We start from the raw sequence: 21,408 nt of genomic DNA, 5'->3' as shown, positions 1-21,408 counted from the left end.
TCATATACAGGAAAAATCTAGCACATGATAAATTTAATTTGCAAAAGCTCAATATAGCTTTAAAATACAGAAGCAAGGGCACATCACTATTCATCCGCCGCCGCAAACCTGACTTGAACACTTCCAGTATACCGAATATCCTGTGGAGACATATTCAAAGCTCCATTATCATCAGCAACAGAAGTAGAGGACATCTCAAGATACTGGCCTTGTACTGAAGCCATCTGCTGCATCATGTACCGTGGCATTTGCTGAACAGCCTGTTGAAAACTTCTCTGCTCACCACCATCAATTTCAACAGGCACAACTGCCCGCCCAACAACCTCAGCAAAGTCATTAGCCTTCTCAATTGCGTTGCGTATGGCCAGTTTCCGGGACTCAGAGCTTAAATTCTGCTGCGTTTCATCTGTCAAACACCATTCAATGGAATTTATGTCGACAAGGGGGTACGTAACCAGCTTTCCCGTGACCTGGCTCAACGTGGCCAGGTTACGAAATTTGGCTTGAAAGGACGACTGTGCATAATACCGCGTGACCTCCAGTTCGTTCTTCTTTTTTAAATTGTGGGACCATGTAGAGAGTCCAGTAGAAGAAAAAACGGTAACCGGTGCATCGAGGGTGGCGGTGCCAAATTCGGCTTTTGGTGATAGCTCCTGAAAAATCGTATGGAGTTCATTTGAAGTAAGTATGACCTGGTTTGAGATAGTGTGCCTCTCATCGCCCTCGGCCTTGACTGTGACTTTGAGGACGGCTCGTTCAGGGTGCCGACTGATGGTTGATTTCCCTGAGACTTGAATGGACAGAGGAGCCATGGTGGTTTGAGAAATGATAATATTTCCTGATTGAACTGCCTGGGAATAATGATTTGCATTTATAGTTAGATTTGGTGAGATTATTGCACTGGTGTGGACTTTAAATACCTGGCGCCAGTAGGATGTGGAGTAGTGTATCCAGGTTGAAATCAGGTTGAGCGCCCAGGTTGAGATTCGACAAGGGGCCATTCTGGTAATTTTGGCAATATTAAACAGCATAATTTATCTGTGATTATTTATCGAGGGATTTAAAAACTGTATAAGTTAGATCAACGAGTGAACTCTGGGTACCATTTCACCCAATGCATACACTTGGAAGCACACCTGGGCATTTGCACCACCCTAAGAGAATAAGGTAGGCACCAGTAAGGCCAACTTCCAATGAAAGCCCAGGCCATCAGCTTGATGGAAAGTTTGATGGATGGTCGTGCATACAATCATGTAGCTAAATATTTTAAGAAAAGACTTGTTCGTTCCCATGTAGTATGGTTCAATGAATGTTGATTTCGGAGACAAAATCATGCCAACTTTTACCACAAAACGTCTATGGGTTGAATTGCGGTACTCACAGGCTCAGCTAAATTATACTTTAATAGATTATCGCTTTTAAAAACTTGCTAGCTGCTAGTAATACGTAGATCCATAATCTCTAGGACTACTAAAGAACTTTGGATGCAGCTTGAAGATACAATGTCAAAATTCAAGTTTTTAGTCAAAGATTCAAACGCCTGTATTTATGCAGATGCAAGTTTTCCCCTTTATAGCACTCTATTACCAGCGAGCATACTTCAAGTTCGTGTGCAATTCGAAAGGCAGCGCTAATCAGCCCCTGCATGATCGCAGTACTAAGCGGGGGCGAGACCTTGGCCGTGCTTTAAGTCTCTGCAACAACTCCCCGTTTTGTTTCCCCACACATATCATCAGCGGCCCTTTGATCTATCGTCAAAGCCAAAAATCGATTGTTACAAGGCGATATTGAATTGATGCAGGTATGTGGGGGTCGTGAGAGAAGCTACATAGTTGACCTGTCAGGATCTCCCGGCTATATTTTCCTGTGCGTTGTTGTCGCAACGTCGCCAAAGCCCGTTGCGCTGAGAATCCAAAATCCGGAATCCAGAGGAATGTGAGACTTGAACGCCCCAACTCCTTAAATCCCATCGGTACAGCACTTGCTTTGTGCGATATACTAGGCTCGAAGCTTCGGGTCTATAGTGATATCCGATCATTTTCATTAACGTGGCTTGCTTAGTATATGGTAATCATTGAGCCCCTTTTTGCGATCGACCTTTTCAGCTCAGCTCACGACGTTATCATTGGGAATTCCATGGTTGATAGGTGTATGTGTTTTCTCTTTGTGATGACTGAACCATTGAGAGATGGAATGATGGCGCCGATGATTGATAAGGCTGTACAGGCGCAGCCTGGGGAGTAGGTATTGACATGGCTAAGGATCGATGAGATGGGATTTGAGGGACCGAAGGAAAAGATGACTCGGATGGGTGCGTGTTTTGCGCGCCTGTCGAGTTTCCGAATGAAATCTGAGATGCCACGGGAAGACCAGACGGGAGAACAGACGGCATTAATCGAGAACCGTGATTCATCTGTCCGTCCATCACGTATGGATCCATTCGACTCGAGAGGTTCGCATCAGAGGAATCTGCCAGAGATAACGAGCGATTATTATCATATGATTGCCACTCATGGGGATGAGGTGAGCGACTTGGTGCCGAGACAGCAGATGGCGCTCGTTGTATTGCTGATGCATGTTGTGAGGACCCCGAGAAATGTGGAGAAATCATCGCATTGGTCGACGGGACACTCGATATTGTATTATTTGCCGATTCATCCATAGGCCAAGTGCCTCCTCGAAAGCCGCCAACTTGATCACTACCCCCAGCAAAGCTGGGACGCCCCAACAAGCTTGCTATTTGTCGTTTCAGGTGGCCAACCTCCTGTTCCAAGACAGAGTTCCGTTGTAAGAGCTCTCCAAATCGATCGTTTTGGGGCTGCATCTCGGCCACTTGACTCTGGAGCATGGCGACTTGACCCTCCAGCTGCTCAATATGCTCTTTTGTGCGTTGACGAATCGATCGTTGTGCTTCACGGTCGTTGGCGCGTTTTCGTTCGAGTTGTTCTGCGGATAGAGATGATACTTTTCTTGCTCCTGCCCGCGATTCTCGCCCCTTCGTGGAGCCGCCGTCTTTGCTGCTAGTGCTCATGGTCTTTTGCTTTTCAGGTCTGCCAAGGTGATACCCCACACTGCGCAGAAGGATTCGGTCCTTTAACCGGTTATCCCGGACAGGGAATGGGTTGTCGGTGACCATGAAACCCGTACTGGTCACAGGGGGCAAAAGACCCAGCATGAAAGGCACAGGGGGTCTTTCTTAGCCTTTTCAGTGTTTTGGATGGCTCGGATTTTCCTAGTTGGCGCCGTTCCTTCGATCGGGTACAGCGTCTACTATCACCTCGAGGGGGACAAAGCGCTAAAATAAAAAGACAGGCCCACACACTGGGCGATAAAAGGTAAGGGGAAAAAAGTATTGATGCTGATATAAGGTGTGTTGGTATTGGCACCAAGGGTCTCTGCTAAAAAAAAATTATTTAAAAAAAACGATATCTTGCAAGGACCTCAACGGCTTAAATAAAATCACCTTCAGACTGGATAAACACACATTACGTGCCTTTCTCCGGATCGTCACTAAAAGAAGTGCGAGCCCCTAAGAGGGACAATCTCCCGGCAGTGAAAGGACCAGGCTCCGGCTAACCAATTAGAGGATCACCATCCTACGAACTGTGTGGATACCAAGAAGCTATGAACATAGCGTCTGATTAGTTTTCTATTTATCGTGTTTTTTTTCTTTTCTTTTGATTCCTTTCCTTTCCGGCTGCTGGATCGATCCGTCATAGTCTAAGACCCGCTTGGCATCGGTCTACGTGGGCAAACTATCTGGACATTAAAGGCAATAAGCTCGTCTACGATCCTTCCAGACTTTACCTGCTGTTCTGGAACGTTCGTTATGCATTTCATCGCCCGACCGGGCGCGTGGATCGACGGTTCAACTCTCTTTTGCTGCCTGTTTGTCAATAGAGATGGCGTTGGGGGCAAAAAGCAAAAAGCAAAAAGCAAAAATTGAAAATTGAAAAGCAAATTTACAGTGATGAATACACAAGGCTCTGGTATATACAATCATGATCATGCTTTTTACATCTTTATTTCTCCATGCGAAACAATCTCACCTCTCAATTCTCACCATTTGTTGTGTTTAATTTCTACAGAAAGCTGCACAACCGTCCGTCTCCTGCCCGAACCCCCGATGCCGACCCAATGGCTTCTTATTGTTATAAATTTGAATATAGTCTATTTAAGTCGTGTGAATGCCCAGAAATATTGCATCTACAAGATTTTCAGCCCCAAACCCTAAGATCTGCACCCATCACTACTTTATTACGACTCAGGATGCGCCTTAAACTGACTCAATAAACATCTCTACCTCCCCTTGCTTAACAATTCAAATGTTAAAACTTCGGAAGACAGGGTCAAGGACCCATATAAGATGAAACAATGATCTACATTGACCCAAAGAAATACCTTCTGCTCCGCAGCTAAGAGAGTAGCCGGGGCTTGTGCTAATTAGCTTTCCTTGGCCTATATACTACTCTGTGATCACTTGGCGTGGTTTTCAGTGACGCGTTTGTAGTAGGGACCAAGGGCATGTTTGGAGCACATACATACCTACTCTAACGTACTATTATATGCTCAATCAATCTTATCTTTTGTAGTATCACAGAACCATCATATATGGCACCGATTTAAGTTGGAATATGTTCCTGAGGCATGCGGTATATAACATTGACCAAAGTTATACGGTTACATATGATCAACTCTGATCCGGGTCTAATGATCCTCCTGTCTCCAGCGGGCATTTAGGTACTGAACTTGAAGCACAATACAAAGAATGTAACCTTTGGATCATGACAAGGCTGTAAATCTTGCCCTCAGGGAGATACCATCACTGCTCAGTCCACGTTACCATGGCCTTGTGCCCTCGTGGTATCCAGAGGATTTTCAAGAGTGACAGGAAGTAGCATCTTCAATGTAACCAATCTCCACCTGCTAAAACGCTTAAATAAGTTACATTTCAACGCCGCGCCGAGGGGCTTGGAGTCTAGACACAAGCTACATCCAGAGCGAAAGCGAGGGGCAATGTATTGATTTATGAACTTCATTATGGAGTTCGAAGGACCAATGACACTTCTAATGCTCGAAATAAGATTCAGCTAGTCGCAGCCTCGTGTTTGAATTCCCAGTTTCGCCTGTCAACTCTGCATACCCCATCTCTAGTTCGGATTCGGTTCAGTGCCCGTACATGTGGCACGGACTGTTGATCAATTGCCCCGGTTTCTATCTCAATTGGCCTCAATGGTACATTTATGGGGCTTCTGAGCCTTGCGATAATATCTCCGTAAAATTAGACGTAGATCGAGTGGAATGATCGACAAATTTCCCACCGCCGAATATCCATGCCGAGCCATGGATAATTGGCAGCCTTGTCCGGGTGCCGGGGCGTACCAAAGGTAAGATTATAGTTGCCCTAGATCAACCGATCGGATAGCTATCTGGCCAATGGTTGTGCAGGGGCTAAAAGCTCGGCCGAGCGAACCCGAATCTCGCAAGCTGCTCGCAAGATGTTTGGTCCGGGTAATTAAGGCCATGGTGTTTTTTTTTGGCTATCTCAAACGCCAATTCCTGTAAAGCTCACGTTATTGCACCTGGCTTGCATATTCAATTGGAATTATCAGGATTATAGGTCAGTTTCTCTGTCGATCGCAGTGCCGACCATTGAAGGTACTATAGGTCTCAAGGCTACGAACCACCAATCTCGCATTCAACCCCCAATAAAGTATATTATAGCTTGTGTAAAAGATTTCAAATGATAAAGCTCATTTTTGTTTTGTTTTTAGCACTCAGATGAAAACTATCAATGATGTTATCTAAACATGTAGATCTGGGGTTGCTTGACATCAGGTGATTCCATGCCACGTTTTCGAGTCAAACCAACTTCATCTCCGAATTCTGGCCACGTTCAACTTCTTCAACTTCTCCACTACCTCAAGTCCCTTCCAAATCCCGATCTTTGCGGGTTGAAACTACCGATGGGAAGCTGCCCCTAACCGAGCTTAGTTGACAATCAAAGACGATCTAATCTCAAGCTATTCCCTCTATGGATTCCGATTACAAGGCCCGCAAAGAGGCCTTCGTCTCGAACCTCACAGGGAGCAGCATCCAAGACATCAATTTGGTCGCACTTGTCGCATCGGTATCATCACCCTTCAATTTTCGTCCTGAATCAAATTCTGATATTATTTTCACGTACAGACCGCCGTCCTTCTCTGGTCCGCTCTCCAATCGCGCTTGTCCTACTTCACGCCCTACGGTCCCGCCGGCTTATTGACAGATTTCATCCTCAATGTATTGGGAATATTATTCGCTACTACGGCCTACTCCTCTGCGCCACTACTTTTAAACATATTTCTCGTCACCCCCGCCGTCCTCCTCTTTCTCACACAACCTGCTCTTCGTTCCACGCAGAAGGCCAAACCACCTCGCAAACAAACAAGCAAAAATGCCGCCTCACAAGACTCGGCGGAGTCGCTGCCAATTCACCCTTTCTTAACGACTTATCGAGCGGCGATGATGATCGTGACCTGTGTTGCAATTCTCGCAGTTGATTTTCCCATTTTCCCGCGTCGCTTTGGAAAGGTTGAGAATTGGGGTACATCTCTGATGGACCTGGGTGTGGGTTCATTCGTCTTCTCTGCGGGGGTGGTGTCTGCGCGTTCAGTCATTAAGAGTCGAGCTTCCGCGTCCCCAAAGGCTGCTTTGGTACCGAGACTGCTCGGCTCCGTGCGACACTCCGTTCCTCTACTTGTGCTAGGTCTGATTCGACTATGGAGCGTGAAGGGTCTGGATTACGCGGAGCATGTCACCGAATATGGTGTGCACTGGAACTTTTTCTTCACATTGGGGTTTCTTCCGCCGTTCGTGGAGCTCTTTGACTCTTTGGCCGCATTGATTCCAGCTTATGAGGCGCTGGCTCTCGGAATCATGGTACTTTACCAAGTAGTCCTTGAGTCAACCGAGCTCAAGAGCTATATCCTCATCTCCCCCCGCGGGCCAGACCTACTGTCCAAGAATCGCGAGGGTATATTCTCGTTCCTTGGATATCTGGCCATTTTCCTTGCAGGTCGTGGTATTGGAACTCGTATCATTCCTCGCGGAACAGCATCCAAATCGCCCCAGCAGGCGCGCAAATCTGTTCTTATTAGCCTCGGCTTGCAAGTGATCTTCTGGTCAACTCTCTTCTTTTTCAACTCATATTACGCGTTTGGATACGGTGCTAATATTCAGGTATCGCGCCGTCTCGCAAACATGCCATATGTGCTCTGGGTCGCAGCTTTCAATAGCGCTCAACTTCTTTTGTTCTGCCTGATTGAAACTGTCTTCTTCCCTACAGTCTACAAAATGACTGGTAAAGAAGGCGAAGAGGAGCGAACATCATTCGCAACCAGTCGCATTCTTCATGCATTCAACCGTGGAGGCCTGGCTGTCTTCTTGATTGCCAATTTGCTGACTGGTGCGGTCAACCTGAGCATCCCAACCTTGGACGTCAACACGCCACAGGCCATGGTTATTCTGGTGGTTTATTCAGCGATTCTGACTGGTGTTGCACTTGGAATGGACAAGGCCAACATCAAGTTGCGTCTGTAAATGTACTTGTAAATGCCATGTACAATAAAATGTGCGATAATTGAAGTATCCAAGCTTGCAGCATTTGAAGCTTCAATCATAGTGTAGATCATCGCATCAGCTGATGCCCCACGTGCAAGAGCCTCGGCATGTGAGATCATCACCTAAAATAGCTCTCACCTCCGCACCGCAGTTCGCGATAACAACCAACACCAAAACCAGAGCTGTAAACATGTCTTCTGAAGGTCGCGCATATATGAACTACCCTCCAGCAATTGAGGGTCCATCGGTACCCTACAAAAATGAAGATGCGTCTATTCCCATTTTCCGAGGGACTCCTCTGGCGATCGGTGCGACACTGTGAGTCTCGACCCAAACTTCTTGGATCCATGGTCGGATATTAACAAACATCTTCGAATAGAATACATAACATCGGTTTCATCCAAAGTCACTTCTGGCGAACTGCTGGTTTTGGCGTCATCCATAAAGTCCCTCACCTCCCTCTGTACGCCGGACGATCCGACCCAAGCGTGATTCCCGTTGAGAAAAACCACACCACCGACGTACCAACGCCTGTTGTCGCGAAGCGCAAGGGAAATAATGGATACTACACTTCCGCCGACTACCATGATCTATATTTGTCGGGCGAGTTGAGTCCAACCGTTGTTGTTGAAACACTCCTCCCTTTAGTCCGTCGGGATGTCAGCCCAGCAGGCAAGCATTCGATCGCTTTCCTTGAATCACAGGTTGATATAATCCGCGCCGCTGCAGAAGAGTCTACCAAGCGGTATAAGGAAGGGAACCCTCTTGGACCCCTTGATGGTGTACCCGTTGCGATTAAGGACGAGGTCCATATCACCGGCTACAAACGCACTCTGGGCACGAAGTTGGATTTCAAGGCTGGTAATGATGGTACTTCTTGGTGTGTTAAGCAGTGGCAGGATGCAGGTGCGATTGTCATTGGGAAAAGTACCATGCATGAGCTGGGTCTAGGTAAGTGGATCGACAGTTTACACCTCGATGTCACATTAGCTAACCTTATAAGACACAACCAACAACAATCCTAATTACGGGACCCCTAGGAACCCCCATAACAAGGAATATTACTGTGGTGGTTCCTCAGGAGGATCCGGATATGCAGTCGGAGCTGGTATTGTCCCAATCGCGCTGGGTGCAGACGGTGGTGGCTCAATTCGTATCCCATCATCATTCTGCGGTATCTGGGGTCTCAAGACCACTCATGGTCGTGTTTCCGGGGCACCATCTCTCAGTCTCGCGCCTACAGTCGGTGTCCTGGGACCAATGGCATCCAGCATCGATGATCTCGCCATTGCGTACCGAGTGATGGCCGCTCCAGCTCCAGAATCACAGGATCCAACCTCCTCACTTTTCTCTCAGCCAGTTCCCCCACCAGCTGACAGAAAGCGAACCAAGACCATTGGCATCATGTCAGACTGGATAGATCGCGCCGAGCCCGCTGTCCGGGAAGTATTTGACAGAGCTCTGGCCTATTACCGCGAGAACGGTTATAACGTCGTCGACATCACCATCCCATACCTCCCAGAAGGCCAGCGCGCCCATGCATTGACCATCTTAGCCGATATCGCATCAGGCGTCGACGCAAACCAGATCCGTGAACTGACTGCGCCTAATAAAGTCCTTGTATCAATGGGCATGTACCAAATCACTGCACAGGATCTCCTTGCATCTCAACGCCTACGGAACCTCCTCATGACCCATCTCGCATATCTTTTCCAGAAGCACCCTGGTTTGCTAATTCTATCTCCCTCCACACCTCTTCCTGGCTGGCACATCTCGGGAGGTGAATCCGATCTTGCCCGAGGTGTATCAGATGGGGGCAGATCCGTGCGGAACATGGAATACGTATGGCTGGCTAATTTCACGGGATGTCCATCTATTAATTGTCCTGCTGGATATGATCCTGCAACTGGTGTGCCTATCGGTATTATGGCCATGAGCGATTGGGGAACGGAAGAAGAATTGATTGACTTTGCGCGAGATGGTGAGCCCATACTGGATCTTCCTGCCAACCAGCCACCCGGTGCTACTGAGTCAGATGTACTTTCAGAAGGCCTTCGCGCTCCTTCTTCTGAGGGTACTGTTTGGGAAGATGTTATTGCTAGGGCACTGGAGGCTCAATCTGCATAACTGCCCCGTTTCTTTACTCGTAGCTTTTCACATCCCTTGTCTCATTAATTTAAGTGATTTCTTTGAATAATCTGGAAATAATCTAAACGAATATCTGTAGTTTTTCCCGATTTCTATCTCACTAGCGCTGCTGTTGAAAGGTTATATCTCACCCGGTATGCTCACTTTAGTTCGCAAGGACAAACTGGGAACTTTGAGGATGAAATGGACATCTGGACCAATGAATTTGTAGGATTTTAATAGATATAGATATGAGATTAACCAATAGTACCATGATTCGCTCTGCTTGAGATGGTTTTTAGGATTTACCCATGCACTTATGGGCATCCCTCACGTCAACTTGAATTTATTGATAAAACTCATTCTCAGCTTTATACCATTTATAGGGTCCCGTTTCTAATTTTATATACGACGGAACTTCAAATTTGAAGCCCCTAAATCCTGAACACGCCGTTGTTGTGTGCCGCTGTCAGTAGTATGGCCATAAAACCTACCGAAGGTTCATTTCCTATTTCTCTTTATGGCATGACTGCAAGTGAACAAAGACAATTCGGCCGATCCAAAAGAACAAGGCTTAGAAAAGGATGATAAAGTTCTACCATTTTACAGTTAGCAGAAAGTTAAATGTCTTTCTCATCCTTCTTCTCCTTCTTCTGGAGCTCTGTGGACTAGAAAAAGCGCGTATCAGACGCTGAAAGATATATGAAGATTATTCCACAGCCCATTTCAAGCAATGTTTATCTGTCTACCCATGTAAACTCATGATGGCAGACTCGGATGAGTACTTCGTCCTAACACTTTTAATGAAGGGATACCTAATTGCATAAGAACTTGGCAGTCAGATACCGAAGCAACTAGATGCCTACTCAATTAGTTGTATTTTATTCTTACCCATTGAAGTATATTTCTTTCAAATTCTTAAAAAGCCACTTTTACAACCTTTTTTGGATGATGTTGAATACAGGTGACGCCGTGCTACGAGCGGCGTCACTGCTAGCCTTGTCACTAGTAGTAGCTACCTGGTATGTAGTCCCTGCAGTGTAGTAGAGCCTCAGTTCGCGTCTCACCTTGCCCTCTTCAAAGCTATAATTGCTCTTATGCCGAAACATTCTGTCTATCACTGATAGATCGTAGACACTCCGTCGTATCGGCCCTTTCTTGCCCGCTCTTTGAACATCTAATTTCTACTTATAGAGCAAGAAAGGCTTCGAACCCATTCAAGGCTACTCCAAAGAATGATAGCCTTTGAACGCTCCAGCCTCCGTGTTCTGTTCTCAACAAAGCTTCGTTTCAAGACTTTGAAATTTCTTTCGAATAGATTTTGTAAAGGTCTCAAAGGATGACGGTCTCGAGAACCGTGACCCTAGTAGCTATCTCAATTGAAGTTTATATAAGAGATGAAAGTTCAGCACTCTTGAGGGTTTTTTTTTCTTCTTCGCGCCCGCACTTCCTATATTACCATCAAATCAGTAAATTCAAATCTTCACCATGTCTAACTTTTTCAACCGACTGACTAATTTCCTCGATGAACGCAACCGGGATCCTCGTAGACGCATTGAGTTCATTGCCGCTCGGGTGATTGCTCGGATGTCTAGAATCACTGGAAATACAAGGTGGTCGGATGATTATGATTGGGCAAATACTTATGCTATGCTTTACTATCGCAGGATCACTCAAACTGCTAGAATCCGATCTAAAGAAATTCCCGATCGTCCTACAGCTCAGGGCGGCTGTCTTTCTGATGGCCCTACGGATCAGAATGGCCTATGGGAAATGCCGAATGTGCCCAACCTCACACGCTGGAGAGTTGAGTACGGTGAACGAAACGGTGTACTTGAGGCTCGGATTGGCCATGAAATAATAGCTAGTGACTATGCTGCCGCTGGCCCAGATCCTGAAGTCGATCCTGATTTTGTATCTACGTTGATTGCGCTCTACCACCGCACCCAGGGTACTACTAACAGCCTGCGTTATTTCTTTTCCGGTTCTATTCGGAACGAACAGACGCAGCGTCTTCAGAGGCTTATGGACCTTGGAGGTGGTAGTTTCACAGTTCATCGTACACACTTTTATTTCGAGGACTTCATGCGAACTGAGATTGGGCGCTTTGTTAGAGCAATTATACACCATGCCTATCCTCGTGGCACACATTGGGTTTCCCAGGTTGTATGTGCCGAAAACCTAAACGCCCCAGGACATTGGGATATTCGGTTTGATATCGAAGCTTTTTAGAGATTTGCTCACCTGTTTTAGATTCCATTTACTACCTGATACGTCACTAATTCGCGTTCTAGTTTATTAAACCACACTTAAATTGCTAGTAGTCACAGGGAATCTCTGTCGCGTTTTTTACATTTTTTTCCGCACAGATCCATGCTGCTTCGTTCACGATGTAGCCTCTGGAACAGAATTGTGATTCTCGGTGGCCCGACACTCGTTTTTTTTTCTTTTAACTAGGTTTGACCTTGATTTCTTTTTTGGCATTTTTTCCATTCATTTGGTACTTTTTTTAGACTTTTTTGGCTTGGTTAAGTTAGAATTTGCTTAGCAAAATCAATACTTTTCTGAAATCGAACTTCAATGTAGATTATGTAGATTTTCGTAGAAACTAGCTCCGGACCAATGATAAAACCTGATAATGATGCTGTAAAGCCCCACCGCAGCGATTAACTAATAATTTTATTGATTAACTAACTTAACGAACACCTACCTCCCACCATCAACTATCTCACCAACATATTCAAAGCCAAAAATGACGATACTCACCCTCCCCCGACCAGGAGAAAGCTATGACTCAAAAGCCCCAACAATTATAAAAGCCCCATCAGAACAAACATTCATCTCAATCTTTGGGCAAATGCTCCCAAAAGCCATATACATAAACACCACGCACGGCTGTGCAGCTTACTACTCTCTGCCCGCCACTGGCAAGAGTAATGACAACAGTGACAGCACAATTCAGCGTGTGTTATTCGTGCACGGCGTCCAAACACCAGCAATTGGCCTACAGCCACTAGCCAGCACACTTTCAAGGCGGTTCCCATCCGCGCACTGTGTTCTGGTAGATCTATGGGGCCACGGATTAAGTGATACACCTATATTACCGCATGAAGCATCTCTATTTCACAGTCTACTTAATGATTTACTGGATGAGTTGAAATGGAAAGATGCGCATGTAATTGGGTATTCTTTTGGGGGGTCGACGTGTGCCTCGTTCGCCGCTTCATATAGCGAGCGTGTTTCTTCTATGGCTCTTGTTGCGCCTGCGGGACTAGTGAGATCGGAGACATTTGGAGAGGTGCAGCAGGCGTATTTAAGTGGTGATGGGACCGAGGAAGAAGCGAAAGATTGGGTGTTTGAGTGGCTTGAGGGTGGTAAATTGGTTGTGCCTTATGATTGGAAGGAGAGGATCGCGAGGGGGGACATTGTCGCTGAGGCTGTGAGGGATTGGGAGGTTAGAGAGCATGAGGGGCATGTGGCTAGTGTTGTGGGAATTGTGAGGGATGGAGGAGTTCTGGACAAGCATGGGGAGTTTGTGAAGGCGGCGGAAACGGGGATTCCTTCTATATGTGTGCTTGGAGAGTTGGATGATTTGTGCAGTGTTCAGGATTTGGCTGAAGTTGGGATGAAGAATGCTCAGGTTGTGTCGCAAGTTGGGCATGGGGTTGTTCGACAAAAGGTGCCCGAGGTTGCTGATCTGATTGAGAACTTCTGGAAAGGTCTTTAAAGTCGAGAATCGATGGGAATGATACTCTGTAGATAGAGAACTTCAAGTTCTGTTATTCAAGTGAATGGATGTCTATCATATATTACCTACAGTAACGCCTAAACCGTCAATCACAATAACCGCCATGAAAATAAAGAATGAGCCACACCAAATCATCAAAAAAGAAGTCTAAGAATGAGAATAATAAATGCTTTGCACGCAAAGCCGCCAAGTGCCAAAACCAAACGCCTTGCGCGCGAAGAAAAAAACCAGTAATCAAAATGGAACCATGAGTGTGAATCAGACCCAGGGCTAAAGAAAACAAGCGTTTTCAAATAGAAATGGACTCTGTCGGGTTGGGAAGAAAGAATTGACAGCCAAGATTAAGCGCTTCAGCATGAGCAGTCAATTCCTGAACGATCGTCTCGCCAGGGTGCACACCATCCTTCATAGTCTCCTTAATATGGATGATATAAACAGAAAAGTCAGCCAACGGAGGATCAGAGTTAGCCCATCGCGTTGAATCCGGGGGGAAATAATGATCATAAGCTAGCAGGTCGCTTAGTCCCTCCAAAGGCTCATTATGTTGGCCCCGAGACGAACCAGCACGGGACTTCCGGCCTGAAGAGCTGTGTGATCGTTTAAAGGGTGATCGTGGACTGTTACGGGCAGTCTCGGTTTCGCGTTTACGCTTTTTATCTTGGGTTTGCTCACGGGCGTCAAGGACCCTGTCAGCAAGAACCGACAGCTCCGCGATGAGGTGGCGTGGGCAGAGATGGCCATATAGATATGCGTCATCGATGCTGTCGGAGTATGAACATTCGATGAAGATGGCACGGAGTGTGTGTCTGGCAACCTTTGGTGCTGCTGTTTCCCATACACGTCGATTACGGGGCTCAAGGGAGACAGTATCTGGTTCGACATCACCGAAAATGATAATTTCATCGCCACTATCGTGATCACGAAGAAAAAAGGCGGAGCTTTCAACTGTTGACACCATGGACTCTGCAGGACCGAGGTGAGGCGAGCGGGCCGGGGAAAAGTGGCTGCAAGAATAGTCAGCGAGATAAAAAGAAAATATGCCTGCAAACCTGAAGTCCTACCCTGCATCGGAATGGCCTGATATCGCCCTTGTCGGCATGAGGCGCGACTCAGAGGAATTAAACACAGTACTTGACGCACGGTGATGCGTTCCGCTTTCTGGATCGTATCGTTGCTTGCACTTTCCATGACTGACACTCAAACATTTAGTTACAATGCCTTGACAAGCACGAACATAGCCTCTGCTATCCTCACTACCGAATCGCGGATTTCCACCCTCCACAAGTCGCTGATACGTAAGCAGACCAGCACCCCCATCTTCATCGGACAAATTAGGCCAGATAACATCGTTAAACACATGATTTTTGATAGCAGACAGCACAGACGGCAGAGCCGCAACAGGCTTGGGCCCACTTCCCGCTTCAATGATCGGCGTGTTGATTGCAAGACCCGCGACATGGTCTAGATGAGGATGTGTAATAAGAAATGCGCCAATTATTTCACGGAAAATGTACGCCGCGTTTGCCTCGGCAGTTTTGGCAGGCAGCTTTAATCCCCTGAAGGGACCCTCTTTGAGCGTTGCTCCTTGGCGGGCATTTTTCGAATTTGAGACATATAATTTCAGTATGCGCACAATTCCGGCCAGCATAGTCCCCGCGTCCACGGCAACCATTGATCCTGGAGTCCAGTTTGTTGATTTTGATCGTACGAGAAGGCCAGTCACCGCATCTTCGCGTGGTCCTCCGGTAGGCCCCTAGTAATGGTCCAGTCAGTAATTTTTTCAGATGATTTGTAGGGGTTCATCTGCCAGAACCCGAGGTGATATGCAAGAGGTAGTCAGGAGGAATAGATAAACGGGATCAGGTTCAAGAGGTTCGGTTTGGAGTATTCATCGCTATACGCCATAAGTGCACAAGGCTAGAAAAACCAGGACGTCACTTACCAGTACAATGACTTCGAAAGACGAATTGCCAGACATTATGAGATGTAAAACCCCAACTGGGCCACGTCAACAAATTATCAGACGACAATGCCAGTCCAGAAACAAGACAAATAGGCGACAGCAAGAGCGTAAGCTCGAGCGTTTCAAAGTGCGACAGTCTCCCTAACAGCCCAAACAGTTCGACCCACAGAGATCAACCAGGCTCGTCGTGGCTATCAAGAAAACCAGTATACAAGAAATCCTCAAATGAAGTCTGAATTTCAATCCCGACTACCGCGGTATCCTGCAGGACAGAAGATGCGCCAACGTATACCAGCACCAGTGTTGTGTAAGAAGTAATCCGTACGCCAAGTCCAACCAACGTGAGTTACTCAGAAACGTCCTGTGCAATAATGCGACGTAGGGCAACAGCGATCAAGAAAAATTTGAGTTTGCTCTTTCGCAAAGGACAACGGTGGCTCGCGGCAGGGAATGGAGTTTCCCCAGTCCGTGCAACGACTCAAGGGCGTCTGATGCAGGGTTGGAAGCGCTCCTGCACGACAAAAGGGGTGCTATGCTTATTGGCAGGGGAATTATTCGTCCAGATTAGACGTCTGGGTCCACGCAGTTTATCGGGGAAGTTATCAAGTCTTTTCGAAGCTCACGAGAGCAATGATGAGCGATGCGATACGAGTGTGGGGCGCCGACCGATCAATCGCGACGAGGCGGAGGTGGGCGCAGGGGCCTAGATATAGTGAGACACTTTGTCGGTCACAAGAGGAATTGAGGTTCTCGAGAGGTTAGTACCTCATTGGACTTACCCGTGAATTTGGATGGGGAGCAAGAATCCGAGGATAAGGAACGCGGAGAAGAAAGTTGTGGGGGCTATCGCGTATTAAATCCACTTCCGGACCAGCTCAGGGTGATAGACTCCGGACACCGTGGGGACAAACCTTGTATGCTGAAGAATTCATTCAGACGTTTGGGATTTATTTCTGTATCTTTGTAGGTGGGTTTCTTTGTCGCTGGCAGCACGGCTTCAAAAGGCGGTGCTTGACGAGAGCAGAAGTGGAGCTGATAAAGCTATTCAAGTGGATGAGGTCAGATCAGTCTATCGATAACTGCCCGTTCAATGACGTGGGACAACTTTCCCCGGATCTAGAGATAGAAGCTATTGAGTATGGCAGATATGTAGTTTGTGAAGATTTAGAAATATCAGAGCCAGATTGAATAATTGCGCTATCGGTAGATGCTTGGACAGCAGGACTCCTAACAATGTAGGAGATGCTAGATCACAAAATGTACAGGCCTGCTGCCCACAAAGGATATCAAAACGAAGAACTATGGAGAGAGCGAAAGAGAGGCGGAGGTGACTAGGCTGCCCTATACATAACTTCGTGGGGATCCGTGCTTGTATGTCCTCCCGTGAGTAAAAGAAGACCAGAAACAAAACAAAACAAAACAAAGACCTCCATTCCTTTGACCTCAGGTTTCCGCAGATAAAACAATAAATAGAAAACAACCCAAGAAGACGAAGGAGTATCCATTGAACCAACCCAGCCGATTGTTGAAACGCCTTCCGTGGACTCGCTAAAATGAAATGGACAAAAAGAATGAAGTGTTGATGGAGTTTAGAAACCCATAAACCGTGGGAAACACCATGTTGGGTATGTTCGCAGAAAAGGAAAAAATAATGAAAGACATAGTTGGTGGTTTGACGTGCAGCACAAGGCTTTTATTCGTGTTGTCTAGTAAACTCCCGGTCTACCACGGCTTGGTAGCTTGGGAGGTTCTGAGCTTCTAGATCCTCAGCGTTGTTCAAGGGTGTGCTGAATTCATTGGAATCCCGATTGGGGAATTCTAAAGAGGCATCACTGCCTCTGCGACTGCTTCCGGGGCTTGAATATTCTGGAGGCGGCACATCTTCATGGTCGGGAGCATCATGCAGTAGAGGTGCATCCGTGGGATCATCCTCGCCATCGGCAATTCGGCTGGATCCCTCCCCAGCATCCTCATTGGAATGAATGTGAGCCAGCTGGGCAAGGGAAATGTCAGTCGGAGAGCGGATCGGGCCAGGGCTGACCGCCTGCGGAAGACCAACACTGGAGCTTCTCGCGGTATGGGTTTGATAGACCCTTTGAGAGATTTGTGCAGCACTCTCCCGTCCTGATTCGAGTAAAATGCTGCCATGTTCACTGCCATATGGTGGGGGCGGGGCGAGGCTCCCGGTCATTGGGGCCAGGCCCCATTTCTTTACATTCGCTTCGATGAATACGAACCCCATTTGTCCAAAATTAACATGGATGCTGCAGGGGCCATTGGCCCCAATGGTTGGAAATAGATTTTGACTGCGGTAGTTATGAGCCACATCCTCTAGTTTTTTGCCGTTGCGAGTGAAGAAAATCGTGCCCGACCTAGGGCGGTATCCTACACCAATAACATCGCCTTGTAGGAGAGGTGGACCGTATGGGGTTGGAGAAAATGGTTGATTATGCCTGCGGTGTCCTGTTGATTGATAGGCGACGGAGGTTTTGTGGAAGCCTAAAGTAAAACAGAACGGGTTAGCCTGGAGAGGCACAGAGAGGATTAAGGCTATGATAAGGCTGGAAAAACATACCAGGCATTCGAAACAATGGATAAGGCTTGGTAGTTAAACCGATTCCAATCATGGTTGAGTCAGGTTTGTCGTAAATCTTAGCTTCCCAGTAGTAAACATCATTCTGCTTGGGAATGGGTAGATTGGTCTGGACGCTGCATTCCGAGTCGAAGAACTCAATCTCGGTACGACCTTCCACAAAACAATTGGCAATCTCCAGCTCAGGCTGAAATTCCCACGCTGAGACGCCCTTTTCTTGTATGGCCAAAAATTGTGATAAGGAGATATCGGTCTGCATGGATTCGGGGGGATTGGCTTGTACAAAAGCTGTAATATCTGTTAGCATCGAGTTGCGGGCCTAGCGACACCTAGAAACACCACCCCCTATCTATTCTTCGACAGGCTTACATTTGGCTCGAATATATTCCGACCGTGCCAAGTCATCCATCGCCTCCAGGGCTGTCTCTTCCTCCCGCGCAAATGCTTGTTCATCATCGTATTCACCCGGTCGGCCCATGCGATCGAGCATAATGCGGCCCCTATTGGTGTATTTAAAGAAAAAGAAAATCGCAAGTATCGTTAACGCGATCGCCGCTGATCCAAAAGCTGAAAACAGGCCGATCAAGACGCCTTTCGTGGTCGAGCCGGTCGACCCGGAGGAGTTGCCACCATCGACCATCCGCCCACCAACATATTCGGAGGAGAGAGACTTGAGGACATATTGCAAATTGGCTTCGATCTGTTGGCGTGATAAAGAGGAAGGAGTTTGGATCGAGGAGATTGTTGATGAGACCTCACCGAGCGGTGACGTCGTCGGGTTGCCTATCACAGTCTTGAGTGTTGACGGGAGGCCTGCGAGCACACCGGGGCCCGATGCCTCATGACCCTGCATCGTTCATTGACTGGAATCAATAAATAGAGAATCGGAAGGTATAGTAGGAAAGAAATAGAGAGAGATAGAAATGGATATGGATTTATAAAGGTGGTGGTGGCGAGGAAGAGGGGGGAAGTTTGGAGGGAGAGTGGAATGATAAGTGTAAAGTGGGTAGAAGTAGGCGGAGGAGAAGGTTTATCTAAGACGCTTCCGGGCTAAGCTTGGACTAGTAGTAGTAGTAGTAGTAGATATACTGGACTTATTAGTAGTTAAAACAAGGATCGTTAACCTATCCCCATATTATTATTCTTCTTCTTCTTCTATTTTGTTTCTCCCTCTTTACACTACTCCTTTTCGCCCTGGTTGATACTAGTAAGTAGTAAGTAGGGCGTGATACTATAAAAAGTACTGCCGTCCCTCACTAAGCTCCTTCTCCCTCTCCGCTCTACTACAGGGACTACTTCCTTCCCCCTCTCCTCCTTGCTTGCAGCTAAGAGATCAACAGAAGCATAAAAAAGCCAGATAAGGAGAGAAGTGACCCCTCTCATTCTATCCTTTCTTCCCTCTTCCTCCCACGCACAGACGTCCACATCACGCGATAATGAGAGTCACGTCGCAAGGTCTCCCTTTGGTTGGCCAAGACGTCATCATCAACTCCGTCGACTCCTACCAAATCCACCTTACCGTGGCAGACGGCTCCTGTGATAAATATCCAGGTAAGAAAATCCCTCCAATCTATTCGAGGAACAAGAAAGTCATATTCGCAAGGTCCAGCAACCTGCCACCTCCCCCTCTTCTCCCCACGAGCTCCTTGCGATTTCCCCATGCGACACCGCGACCGGTGATCGGCCCGACAGCTACAGCCCAAGCTAACGCAAGCAACACATTCTAACAGCCAAACAACACGCACGAAATGTCGCTCGCAAACTCGGTGTCTCCCATGGCTTAATATTTATCGCCGGGGAACCGACCATCAATTACCGCGATTCAGATCAACCGCGCGCCTTCCGCCAAAGACGATACTTCTACTATCTGAGCGGTGTAGCAGAGGCGGACTGTGCTTTGACCTACGATATTAGCCTGGACCGGTTAACATTATTTGTGCCGGATTTCGATCTTCGCCAGGCGATATGGATGGGCCCAACAGTTACAAGGGAGGAGGCTCAAGATCGATATGATGTAGATCACGTTCTCTATCACTCCTCCTTGCAAACGGAGCTTTTATCATGGCTGACCGAAAGGGTTCAAAATAGCTTGATCTACATGGTGCATCGGTCGGAAACTCCCACAGGACTACCCGTAGAGCTACCCGTGGATTCAACGCTACTTATGCCGGCCATGAATGCGGCTCGTGGCGTGAAAGATGAATATGAAATCCGAATGATTCGCCAGGCAAACATGGTCTCCGCGTTAGCTCATCGAAAAGTTCTTGAGCAAATTCAGAAAATGTCAAACGAATCGCAGATCGAAGGACTGTTCCTCAATACTTGCATTTCCCATGGCGCGAGGAATCAATCATATGAGATCATTGCCGCCTCGGGCGCAAATGCGGCAACTCTGCATTACGTTCGCAATAATGAATCCCTAGCTCGGAAGCCTTTAGTATGTCTCGATGCTGGTGCTGAATGGAACTGCTACGCTAGCGATGTGACACGCACATTCCCGCTCAAGGGCGAATGGCCCAGCGATTACGCATCAAACATATACGCGCTTGTTGAACAGATGCAAGAAGCATGCATCAAAGGAGTTCGACGGGGTGTTCGCTTCCTTGACTTGCATAACCTAGCCAATGACATCGCCATCGACGGCCTCCTAGCCCTCGGCGTTTTGAAAGGTGGCTCGCATGCCGAAATCCGTGACTCGGGCGTAAACAAGATTTTCTTCCCCCATGGATTGGGCCATCATGTTGGACTTGAAGTCCACGATGTATCCGAGTCAGAGATTACGGCCATGACTTCCGGCCGGGATGCCGCCAAATATGGGCCCATCATGAATACTACAACTTTCCGTTCCCCATGCACGCTTTCTGCTCCATTGTTAGAAGAGGGCATGGTGGTTACCGTTGAACCGGGTGTTTACTTTTCATCCCTGGCTCTTGCTAATGCTCGCAAACAACCTTTCGCTAAGTACATCGATTTTGATGTTGCTAGCCAGTACATCCACATTGGTGGCGTGCGCATTGAAGATGATATCCTAGTCACAGCTAACGGTAATGAGAACCTGACCACTGCGCCGAAGGGTGATGAAATGCTTGCCATTATTCAGGGCTCTTCATAGTCCCTCTGTTTGACGATACTTGTAAATATTCCATATCACGCAAATACAAAGTTCAAGATTTCCGGGGATAGTCAGACTTAACTTCCACATGACGATGCTCACATTGGAGACCAGGGCGATGATCCACTCTATCCTTGACCCTCAATAGGAGTGGGCCATATGTAGCCCGTAGTAGTAGAGTTTACAATCAAGAAAATGCGGCGTGTCTACATGGACTGCGCGCCGTATTGAGAAGCCACTCCAGGTGGACTTGCATTGCATTG

General features: G+C 47.2%; 9 protein-coding genes across 9 annotated transcripts; 5 read left to right on the top strand and 4 right to left on the bottom strand.

Annotated features, from left to right (window-relative positions):
• Nucleotides 1-86: 86 nt before the first annotated feature.
• On the bottom strand, nt 87-812 carry N7478_003908 (SIMPL domain-containing protein; the record flags this gene model as incomplete). The annotated part of the gene is made up of 1 exon (XM_056920122.1): nt 87-812. The coding sequence occupies one exon, from the start codon at nt 810-812 to the stop codon at nt 87-89; it is 726 nt and encodes a 241-aa protein (XP_056783280.1).
• A 1,310-nt stretch (nt 813-2,122) lies between these two features.
• N7478_003907 (bZIP transcription factor) lies at nt 2,123-3,175 on the bottom strand (the record flags this gene model as incomplete). The annotated part of the gene is made up of 1 exon (XM_056920121.1): nt 2,123-3,175. One exon carries the CDS (start codon nt 3,173-3,175, stop codon nt 2,123-2,125), a length of 1,053 nt encoding a protein of 350 aa, XP_056783279.1.
• Nucleotides 3,176-6,034: 2,859 nt separating this feature from the next.
• On the top strand, nt 6,035-7,581 carry gwt1 (putative GPI anchor biosynthesis protein Gwt1; the record flags this gene model as incomplete). The annotated part of the gene is made up of 2 exons (XM_056920120.1): nt 6,035-6,130; nt 6,190-7,581. 2 exons carry the CDS (start codon nt 6,035-6,037, stop codon nt 7,579-7,581), a joined length of 1,488 nt encoding a protein of 495 aa, XP_056783278.1.
• A 211-nt stretch (nt 7,582-7,792) lies between these two features.
• On the top strand, nt 7,793-9,729 carry N7478_003905 (amidase; the record flags this gene model as incomplete). Its single annotated transcript, XM_056920119.1, has 3 exons — nt 7,793-7,920; nt 7,982-8,482; nt 8,643-9,729. 3 exons carry the CDS (start codon nt 7,793-7,795, stop codon nt 9,727-9,729), a joined length of 1,716 nt encoding a protein of 571 aa, XP_056783277.1.
• Nucleotides 9,730-11,217: 1,488 nt separating this feature from the next.
• On the top strand, nt 11,218-11,961 carry N7478_003904 (uncharacterized protein; the record flags this gene model as incomplete). Its single annotated transcript, XM_056920118.1, has 1 exon — nt 11,218-11,961. One exon carries the CDS (start codon nt 11,218-11,220, stop codon nt 11,959-11,961), a length of 744 nt encoding a protein of 247 aa, XP_056783276.1.
• Nucleotides 11,962-12,481: 520 nt separating this feature from the next.
• On the top strand, nt 12,482-13,456 carry N7478_003903 (alpha/beta fold hydrolase; the record flags this gene model as incomplete). Its single annotated transcript, XM_056920117.1, has 1 exon — nt 12,482-13,456. One exon carries the CDS (start codon nt 12,482-12,484, stop codon nt 13,454-13,456), a length of 975 nt encoding a protein of 324 aa, XP_056783275.1.
• Nucleotides 13,457-13,766: 310 nt separating this feature from the next.
• Nucleotides 13,767-15,455, bottom strand: pdeA (3',5'-cyclic-nucleotide phosphodiesterase PDE1; the record flags this gene model as incomplete). Its single annotated transcript, XM_056920116.1, has 3 exons — nt 13,767-14,481; nt 14,539-15,230; nt 15,420-15,455. 3 exons carry the CDS (start codon nt 15,453-15,455, stop codon nt 13,767-13,769), a joined length of 1,443 nt encoding a protein of 480 aa, XP_056783274.1.
• A 1,678-nt stretch (nt 15,456-17,133) lies between these two features.
• On the bottom strand, nt 17,134-18,886 carry N7478_003901 (SSH4 family protein; the record flags this gene model as incomplete). The annotated part of the gene is made up of 3 exons (XM_056920115.1): nt 17,134-17,939; nt 18,016-18,321; nt 18,403-18,886. The coding sequence occupies 3 exons, from the start codon at nt 18,884-18,886 to the stop codon at nt 17,134-17,136; spliced, it is 1,596 nt and encodes a 531-aa protein (XP_056783273.1).
• A 583-nt stretch (nt 18,887-19,469) lies between these two features.
• On the top strand, nt 19,470-21,145 carry N7478_003900 (aminopeptidase P family protein; the record flags this gene model as incomplete). The annotated part of the gene is made up of 2 exons (XM_056920114.1): nt 19,470-19,584; nt 19,764-21,145. The coding sequence occupies 2 exons, from the start codon at nt 19,470-19,472 to the stop codon at nt 21,143-21,145; spliced, it is 1,497 nt and encodes a 498-aa protein (XP_056783272.1).
• Nucleotides 21,146-21,408: the final 263 nt, after the last annotated feature.

Source organism: Penicillium angulare (assembly GCF_028827245.1).
Source record: "Penicillium angulare strain IBT 27051 chromosome Unknown utg000003l_segment0_segment0, whole genome shotgun sequence".
Lineage (NCBI taxonomy): Eukaryota > Fungi > Ascomycota > Eurotiomycetes > Eurotiales > Aspergillaceae > Penicillium > Penicillium angulare.
The sequence above is the reverse complement of the archived record's forward strand: the minus strand, read 5'-3'. Positions and strand labels throughout refer to the sequence as shown.